Source organism: Silurus meridionalis, chromosome 6, assembly GCF_014805685.1.
Source record: "Silurus meridionalis isolate SWU-2019-XX chromosome 6, ASM1480568v1, whole genome shotgun sequence".
Taxonomy (NCBI): domain Eukaryota; kingdom Metazoa; phylum Chordata; class Actinopteri; order Siluriformes; family Siluridae; genus Silurus; species Silurus meridionalis.
In genome coordinates this window covers 29,777,677-29,796,592 of record NC_060889.1, presented here as the reverse complement: position 1 = coordinate 29,796,592, position 18,916 = coordinate 29,777,677, and the positions used below count along the sequence as shown (strand labels likewise).

At 41.1% G+C, this 18,916-nt stretch overlaps 3 protein-coding genes across 17 annotated transcripts in view; 2 read left to right on the top strand and 1 right to left on the bottom strand.

The window, feature by feature from the left end:
- LOC124387192 overlaps positions 1-2,002 on the top strand; it is a 5,544-nt gene extending 3,542 nt beyond the window's left edge. The window contains exons 10-11 of the mRNA XM_046851379.1: positions 108-169; positions 281-2,002. Coding sequence (XP_046707335.1) covers positions 108-169; positions 281-599 — 381 coding nt within the window. The 3' untranslated portion in view covers positions 600-2,002. The remainder of the gene's footprint in view (positions 1-107; positions 170-280) is intronic.
- A 140-nt stretch (positions 2,003-2,142) lies between these two features.
- On the bottom strand, positions 2,143-8,334 carry si:ch73-174h16.4 (leucine-rich repeat-containing protein 14). Of its 4 annotated transcripts, none has more exons than XM_046851377.1 (4): positions 8,064-8,334; positions 4,037-4,316; positions 3,167-3,949; positions 2,143-2,997 (listed from the first exon to the last, which is right to left on the bottom strand). In XM_046851377.1, the coding sequence occupies exons 2-4, from the start codon at positions 4,312-4,314 to the stop codon at positions 2,418-2,420; spliced, it is 1,641 nt and encodes a 546-aa protein (XP_046707333.1). In that variant the 5' UTR covers positions 4,315-4,316; positions 8,064-8,334; the 3' UTR covers positions 2,143-2,417. The 4 variants fall into 4 exon arrangements, with proteins under 4 accessions (XP_046707333.1, XP_046707330.1, XP_046707332.1 ...); XM_046851374.1 differs by lacking the exon at positions 8,064-8,334 and adding an exon at positions 4,914-5,066; XM_046851376.1 differs by lacking the exon at positions 8,064-8,334 and adding an exon at positions 4,834-5,028 and having other exon boundaries at positions 4,037-4,318.
- LOC124387188 lies at positions 5,607-17,826 on the top strand. 12 transcript variants are annotated; one of them, XM_046851364.1, is made up of 10 exons: positions 5,607-5,764; positions 10,185-11,153; positions 11,233-13,518; positions 14,042-14,143; positions 14,225-14,311; positions 14,508-14,594; positions 15,314-15,415; positions 15,498-15,584; positions 15,784-15,867; positions 16,810-17,826. In XM_046851364.1, exons 2-10 carry the CDS (start codon positions 10,547-10,549, stop codon positions 17,097-17,099), a joined length of 3,732 nt encoding a protein of 1,243 aa, XP_046707320.1. In that variant the 5' UTR covers positions 5,607-5,764; positions 10,185-10,546; the 3' UTR covers positions 17,100-17,826. The 12 variants fall into 12 exon arrangements, with proteins under 12 accessions (XP_046707320.1, XP_046707322.1, XP_046707321.1 ...); XM_046851366.1 differs by having other exon boundaries at positions 14,051-14,143; positions 14,228-14,311; positions 15,781-15,867; positions 16,810-17,825; XM_046851365.1 differs by having other exon boundaries at positions 14,051-14,143; positions 15,781-15,867; positions 16,810-17,825.
- The last annotated feature ends 1,090 nt before the right edge of the window (positions 17,827-18,916 follow it).

Below are 18,916 nucleotides of genomic sequence, written 5' to 3'. Positions count from 1 at the left end.
AGCCCTCATACAGATTTGACCTCCGAATCCTTACTTAAAGCCGGCTGCCGGATGCTATATTAGGATGGGTTTAGTTTATAACCTGCAATAACATCCTGTTGTTCTAGGTGGAAGGCTGTCCATCGCCTGGGCGAGACCAACAGCATGACGCGTATACGGGAACTTCGAGGTGAGCTTACGACATAATAATCAAATTTGTTGATGTAACAGTGACCCCGGCTTTGTCACACCACACTGTTACACGCAAACCTTAATCACATGACTCTGCTTTTTTTTTCAGGACCGTGCTTCCCTCCGCTGACGTCCAGGTCGCCCCTAGTTCCTGGTTTTACTCGGCTGCTGTCTCTGCCGTTACCTCGAGTCACCGGGTCTTCGTTCCCTTTCGCTCTGGAGGTTCAGTGTCTCAAGCAGGCACCTCGGCAGCGCTACTTCCTGCTAGAGCGATCCTACGTCCAGACTTAAAAATTTTGCTATTCTGTAGGCTTAGAAATATGAATGAAAAGATGGCAAGCATTCGACTAAATCTAATAGAAGACTATAGTGTATGTGTGTGTGGACAAATTTTTTGTAGAAACCCAAGAATAAGACTGGCTTATTGAACATCCCATTTTACATTTAGTCCTTATTTGATGATATATTTGACCTCCAGTCTACTGGGAAGATGTTCCACCAGATTTTGTTGTCCTCAATCAGCCACAAGGATGTTATTAAAATCAGGTACTAATGTAGGTGAGGTGAGGAGGCCTGAGGTGCAGTCAGCATTTACATTCATCCCAATAGATGTGCAATAAGTTTGGAGCTCTAAAGCAGGAGATCTTCCACTCCAACCCATGGAAAGCAGATCTTGTGGCTTGCACAGGAGCATAGTCAAGCAACAGGTTTTTGTCCACATAGAAAGAGACACCAAGATTGCTGTAAGAAACGCTTTGGTTTGTTTTTATTGAAAAGCAGAAATACAGAATTAAGGTATGTTGCAAAACTATACAGGATGGAAAAATGTGATTCAATGCTACATGACATGATTGTACAAATGCAGATAATCAATTCTTTTGCACATTTAACAACCATGAGCTGGTCTGATTTAGCTGAACGGATCATAGTTATTGCAGAGATACGTAGATACTCATCTATCCATCCATCTATCCATCTATCCATCCATCCATATGCTAGGTTCATCGCTAATTATTAATCCTCCAGATGCTAGAATCATACCAGAAATGTAAAAAATACTTACCTTTTTTTTACATTTACATCCAATTATTCACCAACATAAATGCCCAGAGGTCATACTTCCTTCACCGAGACTGATACATAATAGCCACATTTCTACACTGAGACACCCAGTGACCACACCACCTTCACTGGCACTGACATACATAGAGGCCACGCCCCTTTACTGAACCCCCATTGGACATGACTGCACCAAGACTGGCACACAAAGAGGCCTTCACCTTCACTTATTCACCCAGAAGGCACACCTCCTTAACTAAGACTACTCGAAAACACCCAAAAGCCACACCCTCTGTATTGAAACACCCAGAAGGCACACCACCTTAACTAAGACTGAAACACCCAGAGGCCACACCTCATTTACTGAGACACCTAGAGGAAACATCTCATTTACTGTGACACCAAGGGGCCACACCACCTTCAATAAGACTGAGACACCCAGAGGTTACACCTCATTGACAGACACCAAGAGGCCATGCCTCCTTCAGGAAGACACCCAGAGGCCACTCCCACTTCACTGAGATTAACACAGAGGCCATGCCTCCTTCACTAAACCGATACATACAGAAATATGCTGAAGGAAAGATTAAAAATAAATGTATAGGATTCATTTTAGCGCCATCATGACCCCAGCAACTTCCGCTGGTTGACACATGAAGGTCTGATAAACAGCACCTTTGCCCCTAAAGTGCAAGTTCTGCTCAGTTTTACAAATTTATCAGGGCAGTGGTTGCCAGAGGGAGAAGATCCTTAGCTGTCTAACCTACTTAACTCATATCAACATGGCCACCAGAGACTGAACCTGGTGTGTTGGAGCAGGAAAACTTTCCAACCATCCAATACTTTTGAGAGTCGCTGCGATAAAGGAATCATTTATCAATAATATGCAGTCAAATAAAGGAATCAATGATATGCAGTCAAATGTAGGCATGTTTATTGCTATCGATCAGCAATGGAGATATGAGGCTAATATATTAGCTTAAAGCTACCAATTTAGCATTCCATGAGACTTTGACATGGTATTTAAAAGTGAACAAAAAATACATAACAATAAAGTGTGTGCACATAAGCCTGGAATCGTTGTGCTAAACTGGAAGCTATAAGCTTCCATTACTTGTTAGCTATATTAGCCTCCTTAAATAAAGTTTTCAATGCCATTTTTCAAGGAGAACTATCCCTGTAACCCATTAATCATCCATCTCTAGGTCAGTGCTATATTTCAAAAGGTTGGAGGTCAGTAAAAGGTCCTGCGTTCGCCCTTTGGCCCTCAAAACCTCGTCCAGCTGCGCCACAGTGAGCTCTTTGGCCCCTGAGTCCTCGATCAAAGGCCAGTCGAGGAGCTGTGCACTTGAAGGCATGGAGGGCAGACCAGGCTCGTACTCCTCCAGTGGGTTCGGGTAGAGGAGGAGCTTCAGGGAGTGGATTCCTGCCGCAGCCCACGCTAACCCCACTAACGCCGCTCTGGAGAGCGGATTCAGAGCCAAGCGAAGGCTACGGAGAGCATTGCACTGCCCCAAGGAGGGCAGCAGCACCCTCAGGGAGCCATCCGAGAGTCCGCAGCCGCAGAGAGAGAGGCGCGTCAGAGAGAGTTCAGCCTGGTCGAGAAGGTGACGCAGGGAGTGCAGAGACGACTCGTCCAGTCTGTTCTCACTCAAGTCCAGCTCGGCGAGGGAGGATGCGTGAGGGCTGCGTGAGAGGTATGCCATGTCACCAGAGGTCAGGCTGAGGTACGGCAGCTCCAGCGCCTCCAGCGGCTCAGATAGAGAACTGCAAAGTGCAGAAAGAGTAAAATAAACGTATAAAAAACTTATACCCTTTAGAAAGCTGAAAGGGACTGCTATATCACACAGATATTTGAAAAATAATTTGAAACAGAAATGGGTCTAGGCACCGAATTTGTAACCTTTGGAGGCACACCATATCCAATAAACCGTACCTGAGCAGCAGGCGGAGGTGCCCTGGCAGACGCAGAGCAGTCAGACTGAGCCTGCGTAGACTCTTCAAGTCTCCAAGCCCTTTAGACAGGTCCTGCAGCGCCTCCTGTTGGCCGGGCCGAGCGCGCAGCATGTCCAGGTTGCAGTAATGCAGTCGGAGCGAGCAGAGTTGAGGAAATGGTGCTAACTGGGGTAACAGCAATGCTAACCCTGACACCCCCAGGCTGGAGTAGCGCACATCCAGGCCGAGGAGCTCCTCCTGGGGTATCAGGTGCAGCAGGGAGACAATCGAGGATGCAGGCAGCTCCTCCACACGCAGGAAGCGGCAGTGAAGGCGCAGAGGTCCGGAGAGGCACATGGCCCTACGAACTCGCTCCCAGGAACGGGCGTTCACAAAAAGATCGGCCCTGACATTCACCAGAACATCTCTGCTGTGAACCTGCTCTGGCTCAGCTTCAGTTCTCCTCTGCAGCTCCATCTTCCTTCTCACACCCTTTGTGCTGTCCTGTTCACGTGCTGCATTTTCCGAACAATCCATCTTCTCTACCTCTTCCTTCTTCAGGCCGGCTCGGTCTCGTTTCACCGCACCATCCCGCTCGGTCCCCGTCGCCCTTTTTTTTTTGTCTTGCTTGTCTCGTCTGCACCCCCTGATGGCGGCGGTGATGTTTCTGGCTTGCAGCAGCATAGAGCACAGAGCCACAGTGAGGGACCATCCGCCCATCGAGTCCTCCAAGCGGCCGTCCTCGCACTGCAGCCCGCACATGTCCAGGACCTGCAGACAACACCTGAGCAGAGACCCAGGATCTTAATATATGTATGGACAAATTTATTTTTTATTGTTTAATCTTTTTTTTTTCTGATGGTTTCTGTACCTCTTATCCGTCAGTCCCCTCACCACAGCGAGCAGCAGCGCCGACACACACAGGCGGTTGGGTGGCTCATGGTCACTTGATCTCTGCCGCCCGATGCTGAGGGTTCGCTCGGGCCAGCGCTGCACCAGCTCTCCAATGGCCAGCGGGCGACAGTGTGCGAATGCGGCATCCAGCAGAGGCCTGTACAGCTCACACGGGATGGAGCTCAAACACGGCGCCAATAAGCAGTGATCACTGACCACCTCCCGCGCACTCAGGGACAACAATGACCGCACCATTGCTACACAACAGGATGACGAGAGTGTTATGATGAATTGCTGGGATGAGTAATTGTTTTTAGATATGACAATAGTAACTACAGCAGGGAGTAGGGGGGTAGCTCTAGCCCGGGGGGGGGGTTCAGGGGCCTTGATTAAGGGCCCAACAGTTGCATTTAGGCAGTGCTGGGGTTTGAACCAACAACCTTCTGATCAGTAACCAGACCAGAGCCAAAAATAGGAATATTTTATTTTCCATCACCTTATCTTTAAAACGATTCCTACACACTGACAATTGTTTTTAAATATAATATAAATCACACTGATATGGATGAATTAAAGATGAGTAGTTACATAGTTTATAATGTTGCATTGTTTATCTGATCAAACAAAGAAAGCAGAAGATCTCAGACCTGGTGGATGTTGAGACCTGGAGCTCCTCTTAGTGAATAAATAATTTATTAATAACTGAGAACATGATGTTTAGCTCCATAAAACCTGGAGGGGGGAACTGTAGAGGCTAAAAAAGACCCGAATCACCAAACTTTAGGTTTCCTCATCATACGAGTGAAATCCAAACATTACGGGTGAATGTTGCGCAAACGCAACAACAATCTTACCGAAAGACCGCGATCTGTTCATTCAGACCGGTTTTTTATTCCGTATTTACCCTCCCATATCCCACATTCCTGTAAGAAACAAAAACACCGGCGCGCTGCGATGACGCCATTAACGCGCGCCAGGATTCATGTCCCGCCTCCTGCGCTGCTACTGGTCGGCGCTACAGAGAAAAAAGCCCAGTGATTGGTTGCTCGGAGTAGCGTTGTAGTAGACGTGATAATAAAAAAACAAAAACTGACAAAAAAAAGTTATAAAATAATAATAATAATAATAATAATAATAATAATAATAATAATAATAATAACAACAACAATAATAATAATTAGATAAAACGAAACTAAAATAATAAAATAAATAAATAAATAAATAAATATATGAACAAACGTAATAGTGTAAAGATTCTTAAATTGCACATTACTTCCATATAAAACATTTATACTAATTATTATTTTTATTTATTTATTAGGATAAACATGAAAATTAATCTATTCATTATTGTCGTACAGACAATGTTTAGTTTTATCCCTAACTAAATCTCAATGATCATAAGATCAATAATAATATTATTAAACAATCTTCTATAATAATTTTGTATTTATTTAGTATCATTTTAAAAATACACGCAAATGTAGAAAAAAAAGTTTAAAAAACCGCAGTGACGCAGTGTTCACTGTCATAATGAAACTGAAAGGTTTTCTCAGAGTAGGAGGTTTAATGAGCAACAAATCAATGCTGAAGTAAAAACCTTTACAAAGTTAACAACTCAACACACTCTGTAGAGTTTTCTATCTGATTTATCTGAGAGTTGGTCGGTTTGGGAAGTTTTACTGCAGTTAGTGAAAGTTTAAAGGTAAGTTTTTGGCAATCCTGAGCACAAGGTAGTTTTATACACATAATATATACATAAATATATTTGTTTTCATGTATATTTATTCATTTAGTTGAGTATTACTACTAACTAAACTACTGTAATAATCCAGAATAACTGTTGTGAAAATTTTTGGTATCTGTGTTCATAACAACAACCCATACTCAAACAGGAACAGAAAATGAATCACTTCCAGTTAAACTGTGGGCTGGGATTTTTTTTTGTAATACAAGTTATTTTTAACCTAGAGCCAGCTTGTTGAATGTATTCGAGGTGCCGTTATGTGTGTCCGGCATATATCGGGCCTGTAAATCTACACCGACATGGCATTTGCCAGATGCCCTTATCCAGAGTTGCTTGTTGAGGGTGAAGGACACAGCAGTGGCAGCTTTGCAGTGCTGAGATTTGATCCATTGCTCTGATAAATAAGCTCCAATGCCTTAACCACCAAGCTACCACCTCCCACCATGCACATGGGGAAACCAGGACACTATAGGAACCCACAAGTAATCTAGTTCTCCAATCAGAAGCTTGTTGTGGTCTACAGTCACTATCCTATACATGATATTTGTACTTTTTTTTGTTATGTAATGGATTACTGAAACCACGAAGGATACCATGATTTATTTCTAATGATTACAGTGTTTACTCTTATTGAAGACACTCAATTATGTGTGACTCCTGAATGCTATTCGCATTAACGCATTATCAAGCAACATACGGTATAATACGATGAATTGAATGTCTCTAATAATAGAATTGTTTTATTTTATTGAGGTCTGGGAATTTTGTCTTGGATACAATAAAAGTGTTTATGGTGTCCCTGGATATATTCATACACTTTATTAACAGGTATAAATCTGCATCCAGGTTATACAACACTCTGATGAAGTAGTTTCAGTGTGTGTCTTCCAGGAAAACATTTTTCAGATGTATAGAAAGTAGTAATCCTGCACCCGCCCACGCTCAGTCGCCATTCGTTTATTTATTTATAGAGCGCCTTACAGCAACCAAAAGGAGCACAAGGCACTTTCCAGTAAAATAAAAATAAAAATAACAAATAGACAATAAAAATATAAGAAATATAAAAAAATAAAAATATAAGAACACAATATATATGTAAAATAGCAGTTGAATCAGGGCTACATGTTAAAAGCTTGTAGAACTAAATGAGTTTTTAACTGTGATTTAAAAACACTCAGCACAGTGACTGATCGTATGTGTGCTGGAAGTGCGATCCACAGCTTTGGTCCCTGGACGGCAAATGAGCGGCCTCTAAACTTTTTACATCTGTACTTAGGAGTGACCAGAGAGGTATGTCCAGAGGAGCAGAGAGTTCTAGCTGGCTGGTAGACGGTTATTAATTCGGCGAGGTAGGCCGGGGCAAAACCATTGATGGCCTTGAACACGAACAACAGGACCTTATACTCCACCCTAATCCGCACCGGAAGCCAGTGAATCGAGCGGAGGATTGGGGTTGATGTGTGAGTGTTTTGAGGTGTTTGAGAGAAGACGTGCTGCCGCGTTTTGCACCATTTGGAGCCGATTGAGAAGTGAATGATAAAGTCTGATGTAGAGAGCATTACAGTAGTCAATCCTCGAGCTGATGAAGGCATGTATAGCTTTTTCAAGGTCAGCTTGGGACAAAAATTATTTGACCTTGCTGAGGAGTCTTAGCTGGTAAAAGCTCGCCTTCACCACTGCACTGATCTGTTTATTGAATTGCATACTTTGGTCAAATATAACACCCAGGTTACGCACGGTAGGTGCAAACTGAGGAGTAAAAGGACCAAAACTCAGAGAACTGCTGGGTGAGTCCAAGCTAAACAGGATGTACTCTGCTTGGTGTCTCTGATTAGTCTCATCAGCTGCAGGTGTTTCTTACCGCTTGTTCTGTCCGGCTTTGCCCTCCACTCTCACAAGTTGACGTGTTAGAAGCAGGAAAAATGGGCAAGTGTAAGAATTTGAGCAAGTCTGATAAGGACCAGATTGTGATGGCTAAACAACTGGGTCAGAGCATCTCCATTTCCTGATTTAAACTCCAAGGGTTACGGCAGTGGAGGTGCTGGGATTTACGAGTGTAAATTGTACGAGTAGCAGGTCAAATGATCTCTCCAACAACCCTAACTTTATGTACAAGAGGACACATCAAATGGGCACTTTATTAGGATCAGCTGTACTTTTACACTCACCAGCAAGTTATCTAATCTGCCAATCGTGTAGCAACAGAGGCAGCACAATGGAAATGGTAGTTTAGTAGTTAAATCTCTGGGTTACTGACCTGAAGGTTGGAGATTCAAGCCTTAGTACTGCCAAGCTGCCACTCTTAGGCCCTTGAGCAAGGCCCTTAACCTCTGTGCTCCAGGGGGCGCTGTGTCATGGCTGACCCTGTGTTCTGACACCAGCTTCCTCACATTGCTGGAGTATAAAGCACCTTTACTATTACATAAATAAACTCAAACAGGTCAAGAGCTTCATCAAACATTAGAATTGGGGCCAGGGGGCAAGTCTCTGTGACTTCAACACAAGCTGGTTTAAAGCTTCAGATCTGCAAAAAAAAAAAATCCTGTCAGCAGATGTTCTGTGGGCTAAAACACCTTGTTGATGAGAGAGGGGTCAGAAAAAAAGGTTTGAGGTGACAAGAAGGATAAGGGTACAGGAAAGTACAATTGAAGGAAGTTCTTTTCACATGTTGCGACTGGTGGCGCAATTCCCAAATCAGAATGTGATTTAGATCTTGATAGTCCTGTTAAAGAATGTAGTTGTGGTTGTGGTGGTTGCTGGGATCAGCCTACACCAGCGTGGTTATAGAGCTGGTGTTAAGGGGCCAGATGAGGTTTTACCACTAGACGGACCTTGAGGAATTTGGTGTTTTTGATCATCTCAAAAGAGTAGACGCTAGTGTTTAGTGGAAAGTGGTGACTTTGCGTCTTCCTAAAGTCAACGACCATCTCTTTTGCTCTGTCCAAATTCAGGTCATATAATCACACAACTGTGGTGAATAGAAAAGCATCTCAGATTGAAGAATGCATGCCAAAACTTGAGATAGATAGCTCAAAATAGCAGAATGTTCTTCTCTGGTGAGCAAAGTACAAAAACTCCTGGTTCCACAACTCCAAATGACTGCAGACATTATTCATAATCACACACCTCAGTGCTCATGGTAGTTCTCACTCTCCGGTGTTTGTAATGTTTTAATGATTTATAATCACACTCTTGGTGTCACCAAAGACTTTCTACACCTGCACCATTGAGAGCGTTCTGACGGGTAGCATCACTTCCTGGTTTGGGAACAGCACCATGCAGGACAGATGAGGCCTCCAGAGGGTGGTGCCTTCAGCTGAACGTACCATCCACACCGAGCTTCCTAACCTGCAGGACATCTACAGCACGCGGTGCCGGACCAGAGCCAGGAAGATTATGAAGGACCTCAGCCATCCCAACAATGGACTATTAATTTTGTTGCTTTCAGGGAAATGCTTCTGCTCCCTGAAAGTGAACACAGAGAGAATGAGGAGGAGCTTCTTCCCACAGGCTATTCGGAGTTTAAACCAGGAAACACCCAGGATCTAAAAACTGGCCCACTCTCTCCATCATCACACTTTTTCTCTGTACATATCTCACCTTTCACACCACGACACTTTAAACTCTGGACTCGCACAGCACAGTGCACTTTATATTTTATACCACACCATACCGCACACGGACACTTTACACCACACCATACTGCACACGGACAGTTTTTGGACAATCACATAAACCACCTTAAATTGTTTACTGTTTTACTGTTTACTGCCATAAGCATATTTTGTATATAGTGGAATTTCACTGCATGTTGTACCTTGTATGTATGTGTATGTGACAAATAAAATTTGATTTGATTTGATTTGATTTGATTTGATTTGAGGAGAAGGATGCATTCCCCTTTTGAGTCTAGTTCTCCTCAAAGTTTCTTCATCATACAATCAGAGGGAGTTTTTCTTTGCCATAGGTTTGCTCATCAGGAATAAATACACATACATTTAACTATAAGTGAATTTCGTTCTATAATTCTGTAAAGTTGCTAGACACAATGTCAATTGTGAAATTAAATTCAATTGAATGTTCTATACCAGGGGTCTCCAAACTTTCTTGTCCTGAGGGCCACATACCTTTCTACCTTGTTCAAAACAATAGCTCCACCTAGTGTTGAAACTCGGAAGTACAAATACATTTAAGCGCAAATATTATGTGAGAGCCATAGACCATTACATTTTTAGACTTTGATATGGGCCAATTAAAAATGTATGGCGGGCCATAGTTTGGACACCCCTATTCTACACAGTGATGGACTATACAGCTATAACATTTATTAACATTTGTAAAGCAAAACTATGTTAATTGTGACCTCTTTCTCATTTAGCTCCAAGTGTAATGACCTATTATGACGATGGAAAATAAGCAAAAGGCATTTTCAAGATGGTCTCTCGTCCTCATGGGAGAAGAGTGGACTGGAAAGAGCTGGGCCGGAAACAACATTTTGGGACGAAATGCATTCGATGTTAAGAGAAATACAGAGCATGTGATGCAGGACTTCAGGGTCATTGATGGTAGATATGTAACAGTGGTAGACACTCCTGGATGGGATTCGAAATGTAACCCGGATGCACCTTTACAAATACTGCAAAAAGCTTACAGTTCTGCACTATGTAAAGAGTTCCACATCCTGCTCCTGATAATCCCTATTTGCCTTAACCAAGAGTGGAACGGAAATTTGCGCAAAGAATGTTGGACGTGATCGGGCATTTTAACAATGATATGCGGAACCACACTATGCTTCTATTCACCCGATCGTCCCATCTGCAGTCCACAGGATTGGAGGGATACCTGAAAGGCAGCGGGAAGCCCATCCAGAGCTTGGTAGAAAAATTTGAGCACAGGTACCATGTGCTTAACGATTCCACAAAGAATAATCACAGGAAATTCAGGGAGTTGATGGAAAAGATTGAGCAGATGGTGCAAGAAAACAGAGGTCAAACATTGCAGTTGGTTACAAGGAAGCAGGAAGTGGGTGCAATGAGACAGCATGAGGTGGATACTCTGATTAACAGCCAATTGATGCAAGGATGCTCCAAAATGGAAGGCTGCAGCAGTGTAGGAGACTACACATTTAAATCTTTAAGACCAACAGAGAAATACGACCTACCGAGTCCTTTTGAGCAAAGTGATGTGCTAGAGGAAACAGGGATGGATCAAATTCCTGGTGAAGAAGTAAAAAACAAGAAACATTTAGAGAAATCAGCATTGCAAAGGAACCCTCCTCAAACATGGGGCAACTCGTGGGACTTGATCATTACTTATTACCTTTATAGAGATGCCCCCAATCATCAAAGTGAGTAGAGTATTTTATTTAGTTTTGTTTATTGGTGGTACTTTGATAAAAATTTACTAAAACCCATTTTCATTTGCAGGTTTCGTGACTTCTGCTATTCGAGTTTCTGTCTTCTGGAGACACATGACCTTAATATGTCAGACAGTTTGGATCTCTTTTACAGTGTCTAACAAAGACCTCATCGGGCTCTTTATCATTAGTCTTTACCTGTTTGTGGAAGTTTTATATCTGGTGTATAAAAGTGAGACAGCATCCATAGAAACAGGTGATCAGACCATGAACGCATTGGACTCTGGGTTTGTTGGGAGCCAGCATGAGCCAAGCAAAGAAAACCAGAGAGAGTTTAACTCTCTGCTGTGGCAGATTGGCAATGACAGGCCTCAGGTTTCAGACGAAGAGAAAATCCAGTGCGGCAAATTGGAGAATGAAGAAGAAATGCCACTACACAGCACAGAAAGTAGAGATTGTGAGATGGAGAAAGGTGAAGATGAAGGAGAAGCAGAGGGAGAAGAAAAAGTGCTGCGACAACAATGTCAGAAAGGTGATGATGATGAGCTCCCCCAACGTGTTCTTAAAGGTGAGGGAAAAGACGAAGAAGAGCTTCAACAACAGTGTCAGAATGGTAAAGATGATGAGTTCCCCCAACACATTCAAACAGGTGAAGAAGCAGATAAAGAAGAGATACCCCAGCAATGTCTAAAAGGTGATGATGACAAGCTACCCCAACAGATCATTGGCACTACCGAAAGGGTACCCCATCAGAGCCAATTGCGAAAAAGGAACAAGATAACCCAACATGGCTGTAATCCGGGTGGTAAAAATACACCCCAACAACGAAAGAGGGCTAATGCTGACCATACACTGCAAAACAAGAAACAAGACACACCCAAGCAAAGTAAGAGACATAAAGATCTCAAGATATCCAAACATGTCTTCAAGGGTGTGAAAGGTAAACCCCAAGACATCAAAAGGAGCTTTAAGACAAAGAAACACCGGTATATATTTCTGGGATGCCGCAAAATAACAGAAAGGGGAATGACGGAGAGTTACCCCAATGCAGCAGACTGGAGGTTGATAAAGAGATACAACAATGCAACAGTCTTAGGGGTGATAAAAAGATACCCCTCTATAATATGCTGGATGATAATAAAAAGATACCCCAAAGCTACATGCTGCCAGATGGTAAAAAGATACCATTCTGCAACATTCTGGGGGACAACAAAGCAGTACCCCAATATAGCATGCTGGGGGATGATAAAAAAGATACACCAATGTGGCAGTCTTAAAGGTGATAAACAGATACCCCAATGTGATGGGAAAAAGGATAATGAAGAGAAACCCCAATATAACATGATGGGGCATGATAAACAGATACCCCAATGTAACAAGTACAAGCGTGAAGAAAACAGACCCCAATATACAAGGAGCAGGGATGGGGAAGAGGTTCCCCAATGTATCAGGGGCAAGGATAATGACGAGATTCCCCAATATAAGAGGGACAAGAATAATGAAGTGATACCCAAGAATAACAGTGTAGAGCACGATAAAGAGATATCTCAATGTAACAGGTTTAGGGATGATGACATGCCCAATTTTAGCAGGCTGGGGCATGGTAAAGAGAAACCCCAATGTAACAAGTACAAGCATAAAGAAAATATACCCCAATTTGCAAGAAGTGGGGATGGGAAAGAGGTTGTCCAATGTAACAGGGGCAAGTATAATAAAGAGATACTCAAATGTACCAGGTGCAAGAATAATGAAGAGATACCCCAAACTAAGAAGTACAAGGAGAATGAAGAGATACCACAAAATACCTGGCCTGGAAATGAAAAAGATATCCCTCAAATGACCAGGGACAAGGGTAATAATGATGTACCTCAGTGCAACATGGACGAGGACAATGAAGATTACAGACAAGATAACAGCCTGGGGGATGATAATGTAAAACCCCAATGTACCAGGTGCAATGATGATGAAGAGATACCCATCCACAATAGGAGAACAGATCATAAAGAGGAACATCAAGACAAAAGAAAGTGGGATAATGCAGACAAACAACAAAAGAGGAAGACTGCCCAGGATCATGAGAAGATTATTAGAAACAAGAAACATGACCAAGATGATGAAATCCCACAACCTAGCAAGAAGCTGGAAGGAAAAAAGATACCAAAGGAGTACAGGAAGACAGACTATGAGATACCACACTATAGCAGGAAGGGGAATGAGAAAGAGACACCCCAACTCACCAGTGTGGGGGATTATAAAGAGATCATTGAGGCACCTGACTATCGAAAAGAAGGACATCAATTTGGCGATTCTAATAACAAAACACACTACAAAAGACCAGACGGCAGCAAAACTGCAGGCAAGTTTGTAGATTTTTTTACTGTTTAATTTCAACACAAAAAAGCATAATATATGAAGCTCAGTTCAGACGCTGAGTAAAGACATACCTCTTGCTGAAACACTAGCAAGACGTATGTCATCATCTTAATTGCTGATCAGATCTAACCTTTACATTATTAGCATTTAGTAGATGCCCTTACAATCATCTCCTTCATACAACTGAGCAGCTACAGGGTTAGGGGCCTTGCTCAGGAGCCCAGGAGTGACAGCTTGGTCATGTCATAACATGGACACTTGCCCAGACAGATTAACATGGCAGAGGCAGAGCTGTAACTTGCAGACACAACAGAAAAAGAACGTCTGGCTTTATTTAATATTTTTTAACAAAGGTGTTTTATGTGAAAGAGTAAGTTAGTAAATTGATGATTTACTAACTATATATATATATATATATATATATATATATATATATATATATATATATATATATATATATATATATATATATATTAGATAAAGAATTTGTTAATTCATTTCTTTAGACAATAAAGATGAAGCAGAGAACACGATTCTAACGTGCAAAGCGAGGACACATCAGCAATCTTCTGTGACATCGGTGTCCTCGTCCTCACTGAAATATAAAGGTACTCAGAATCACAGGTTGGATTGTAAAGATGTGTGTGTTTTTAATAGTAAAGCTATTAAACACTATTTTTGTTCATCAGTAGCTGAGGACGAGGACTCAAGACCTCCTGGAGAGATTTGGAAACCTAGGAGGACGAAGAGTCTGGAACGATTAAACGAGTTCAAGAGTGAGTGTTGTGTATCATCTCTCTGTCAAATTCTGTCTACTCTTGTAGGTCAGAGCCAATGATTGGATGATTATTGCATTCGTGAACAACCTTGTGGGAAGATTGTGTCATATCCTGATGTTTCAGGGTTTAGAAGAGACAAAATGATTGTGTTTTTTTAATAGTAAAATTGTTAAACAGTATATTTGTTCATTAGAAGATGAAGACGAGGACACAGGACCTCCTGGGGGGTTTAGGAAACTCAGAAGGGCGAAGAGTCTGGAACGATTCGATGTGTTTAAGAGTGAGTGTTGTGTATCATCTCTATATCAAATTCTGTCTACTCTTGTAGGTAAGAGCTAATTATTAGATGATTATTGCATTCTTGAACATTTTTTATTTCAAAATTCCAGAATCTTTCAGATTCAAATATGCAGGATTTTTTTTGTTTTGTTTTGTTTTTTTAGATTTTTTTTAGGATTTTTAAGAGTCAGAACCTTTGATGCATGTTATTAATGATGCAAAACTTATTAAAACTTATTTATTTTGTATATATATTTGATATCATCATTCACAACGGTGCATCGGCAGGAAAAGTTAACGATGTGATGCATCGAATAGAAAAATTGTGTATCGCGATAAATTGTTTTTAACACATTTGCATCTGCAAAAACCGATATATTTATTTATAATTATTCGTAGATGCGCTATAGTTTTATTAATTCTAAAATTACTAATAATTTGTGACCCATATTTGATATGTAGCTCGATTTCTCCACGTTTCCTGAGCACGTTCTCTTTAGCATCGCTGCTGCTACGTGAATATGAGGTATCACAACACTACAGAGACCGAGGTGTGTCCTGGGAGTCACATAGAATACAGATTAACATGGCAGAGGCAGAGCTGTAACTTCCTGCAGACACAACAGAAAAAGAACGTCTGGCTTTATGTAATCGATCTGTCTGGACCAAAAAAATAAAAGCAAAGTATATATATAAGAATTTGTTAATTCATTTCTTTAGACAATAAAGATGAAGAAGAGAACATGATTCTAACATGCAAAGCGAGGACACATCAGCAATCTTCTGTGACATCAGTGTCTTCGTCCTCACTGAAATATAAAGGTACTCAGAATCACAGGTTGGATTGTAAAGATGTGTGTGTTTTTTAATAGTAAAGCTATTAAACACTATTTCTGTTTATCAGTAGCTGAGGACAAGGACTCAAGACCTCCTGGGGGGATTTGGAAACTTAGGAGGACGAAGAGTCTGGAACGATTAAACGAATTCAAGAGTGAGTGTTGTGTATCATCTCTCTGTCAAATTCTGTCTACTCTTGTAGTTCAGAGCCAATGATTGGATGATTATTGCATTCGTGAACAACCTTGTGGGAAGATGGTGTCATATCCTGATATTACAGGGTTTAGAAGAGACAAAATGATTGTGCTTTTTTAATAGTAAAGTTGTTAAATAGTATATTTGTTCATCAGAAGATGGAGACGAGGACACAGGACCTCCTGGGGGGTTTAGGAAACTTAGGAGGACGAAGAGTCTGGAACGATTCGAAGTGTTTAACAGTGAGTGTTGTGTATCATCTCTACAATAAATTCTGTCTACTCTTGTAGGTAAGAAACAACTATCGGATGATTATTGTTGTCTTGAACATTTTTTATTTCAAAATTCCAGATTTTTTCTAAAATATTGTGACAAAATTCGTGGAAACACAAATATTTTAATACTCAGTGTAGACTTCTAGAAGGTTCCCTGGTGGTCTAGTGGTTAGGATCCGGCGCTCTCACCGCTGCGGCCCGGGTTCGATCCCCGGTCAGGGAACCAACACCAGCCATTAGGGTTGCCGGTCCCAAGCCCGGATAAATGGGGAGGGTTGTGTTAGGAAGGGCATCCAGCGTAAAAACATGTGCCAAATCAAACATGCGGATGGTTCGCTGTGGCGACCCCTAACGGGAGACTTCTACACAGGACATTGCATGTGTGGTAAGGATTTAATGCAACAATATTATTATTATTAATATAATCTGTGCAATACTTCCCCATTTCCCCAAGTCTCACTGCACATATATATTTTGCTTTATATATTGCTATATTTATATTTCAGTGCATTTTTCTTTTGTTTATTTTTTGTGTCATTTTTGTGTAATGCTGCTGGTCTCTGAGAATAATCAAACTAATTTTGTTGTATCACCACAATGACAATTAAGCCTATTTATCTTTATCTTATTATCTTTAACAACACTAACAATGCAACATCAACCAGTTCATTAAACTAAATGTGAGGGTTTAAATGTGTGTATCAGTCCAATCAGAGGACTCTGATAGCTTGGGGGTAAAAAACTATTACATCATCTGGCTGTGAGGACCAAATACTTTGGCCCATTTTCTCAGACAGTAGGAGGGTGAAGAGTGTGTATGAGGGGTGTATGTGTGTGGTCAGTGGCACAGGTTGGTGTTGCTGGGAGTTGAACTCATGACCCTCATTCACTGTTTGTTATTCGTTTTAGGGAATGACAAGAAGACAGATGTGATTGAATCTTCAGCATTTCCTGTCAGACCTGCTGCCTGCATGCTTTTCTTTTCACATTACTGCCTTATACCTGTTGTATTGTACTGTGCTTTTGTTTCTAATGTATGTTTGCTGATGCTGGATTGCACACATGAAAGTCTCAAAAGCTTTCAAGGACCTTTAAAAGGCAGTTATAAAGACCTCCAAAGTGCCAGCATTTACTGCAAAGGAGTGGGCAAAGTTTCCTACATGGCAATGGGAAAGACCAGTTTGTTACTAGAATACTAGACGTTTTCGCATGGGTTATTTGGGTGCAGCGAATCCTTTTTACCTTGAACATTTGAAATACATCGGTTTTTGCTCTATTTCCCATTTTTCTATGGACCCTACATCCATACTAGTAATATAGAAATAGTTTGTAGACACCTGAGCATGAGACTGGTATGTGCTTTATGAATATTCTGAATTTAATCCCAATTTGCTGCTGTAATAATCTCCATTCTTCTGTCAAGGTGCTGCACTAAATATTTTAAAGAAATTTGTACTTATTTAGCCAGAAAGGCATTATTAAACCCCAGTCTGGGTCTGGGGTGCAGTCAGCGTTCACATTTATCCCAAAGCTATTCAGTTAGAAGGAGGCCAAAGCTCAATAGCAGGTCACTCAAGATCTTCCCCTCCATCTTTATGGTGCTGGTTTTGTACACAGGACTATCAGGCTGGAACAGATTTGGGTCTCCTAGTTTAAGTGATGGGAAAATCTCATGCTACCACATCCGATTGTAAGCATTTAACTTCGTGGGTAAGTTTGGGAAAGAACCACATATGGCAGGAAAAGTCAGGTGTCCAAACAATGTCCATATAATATATGACCTGAGATTTGGTTAATCATGTGTTTATTAGTTATGAAGCAATAACTTAAAAACTTGGATTCAGTGGATTTTGAAAAAGAGAGATGAACATCAATTTTATATACAGTACAGACCAAAAGTTTGGACACACCTTCTCATTCAAAAAGTTTTCTTTATTTTCATGACTATGAAAATTGTAGATTCACACTGAAGGAATCAAAACTATGAATTAACACATGTGGAATTATATATGGAATTATATACATAACAAAAAAGTGTGAAACAATTGAAAAATTTCATATTCTAGGTTCTTCAAAGTAGCCACCTTTTGCTTTGATTACTGCTTTGCACACTCTTGGCATTCTCTTGATGAGCTTCAAGAGGTAGTCACCTGAAATGGTCTTCCAACAGTCTTGAAGGAGTTCCCCGAGAGATGCTTGGCACTTGTTGGCCCTTTTGCCTTCACTCTGCGGTCCAGCTCACCCCTAAACCATCTCGATTGGGTTCAGGTCCGGTGACTGTGGAGGCCAGGTCATCTGGCGCAGCACCCCATCACTCTCCTTCTTGGTCAAATAGCCCTTGATGCCTTCAGTGTGACTCTACGATTTTCATAGTCATGAAAATAAAGAAAACTCTTTGAATGAGAAGGTGTGTCCAAACTTTTGGTCTGTACTGTATATATATATATATATATATATATATATATATATATATATATATATATATATATATATATATATAAACATATGTATAGAACAGGAGGGTATGGAGACGGATGATCTGCTGTGGGCTAATGAAAGAAGCCAGAAGAAGAAGAAGAAGTAGAAATATATATAAAGTGGCACCTTGACCTACGAGTTTAATTCGTTCCATGGATGAGCTCGTTTCTCAATTTGCTCGCACATCAAATCAGTTTTCCATATTGAAAATACTTAAAATGGCATTAATCCTGATTTACTATCACTCCTGTACACTACGTTTCCCTCAACTTTAAATTTTTACTTTTTCTTCTTTGCTTATCTTAACTTTCGTCACAGTCTTCGCTTTCTGGCTTCGCTTCAGCATCTAGCAGTGGCGTCTCGAGCTCGTACCTCAATTTTTTGCTCGCGTAACAGCCGAGTGACAGCTCGTACCTCGGAAAACTCGTACATTAATGCACTCGTAGGTCAAGGTACCACTGTATATATAATGTTTATTATTTATTTTCACAAATTATGTTCTATAAATAACCAAAAATGCAGTATTGTATCCATGTAT

Bases quoted from the DNA above. Each gene is read 5' to 3' on its own strand.
- si:ch73-174h16.4 (XM_046851374.1), bottom strand. From the start codon at position 4,935: ATGAACAGATCGCGGTCTTTCG. The intron at 4,317-4,913 runs GTAAGATTGTTG...CCTGTTGTGTAG, and splicing joins GAACAGATCGCGGTCTTTCG to CAATGGTGCGGTCATTGTTG. The intron at 3,950-4,036 runs GTACAGAAACCA...GTCTCTGCTCAG, and splicing joins AGGGGACTGACGGATAAGAG to GTGTTGTCTGCAGGTCCTGG.
- LOC124387188 (XM_046851361.1), top strand. From the start codon at position 10,547: ATGTTGGACGTGATCGGGCATTTTAACAATGATATGCGGAACCACACT. The intron at 14,595-15,313 runs GTGAGTGTTGTG...TCATTTCTTTAG, and splicing joins ACGATTCGATGTGTTTAAGA to ACAATAAAGATGAAGAAGAG. The intron at 15,585-15,780 runs GTGAGTGTTGTG...TTTGTTCATCAG, and splicing joins ACGATTAAACGAATTCAAGA to AAGATGGAGACGAGGACACA.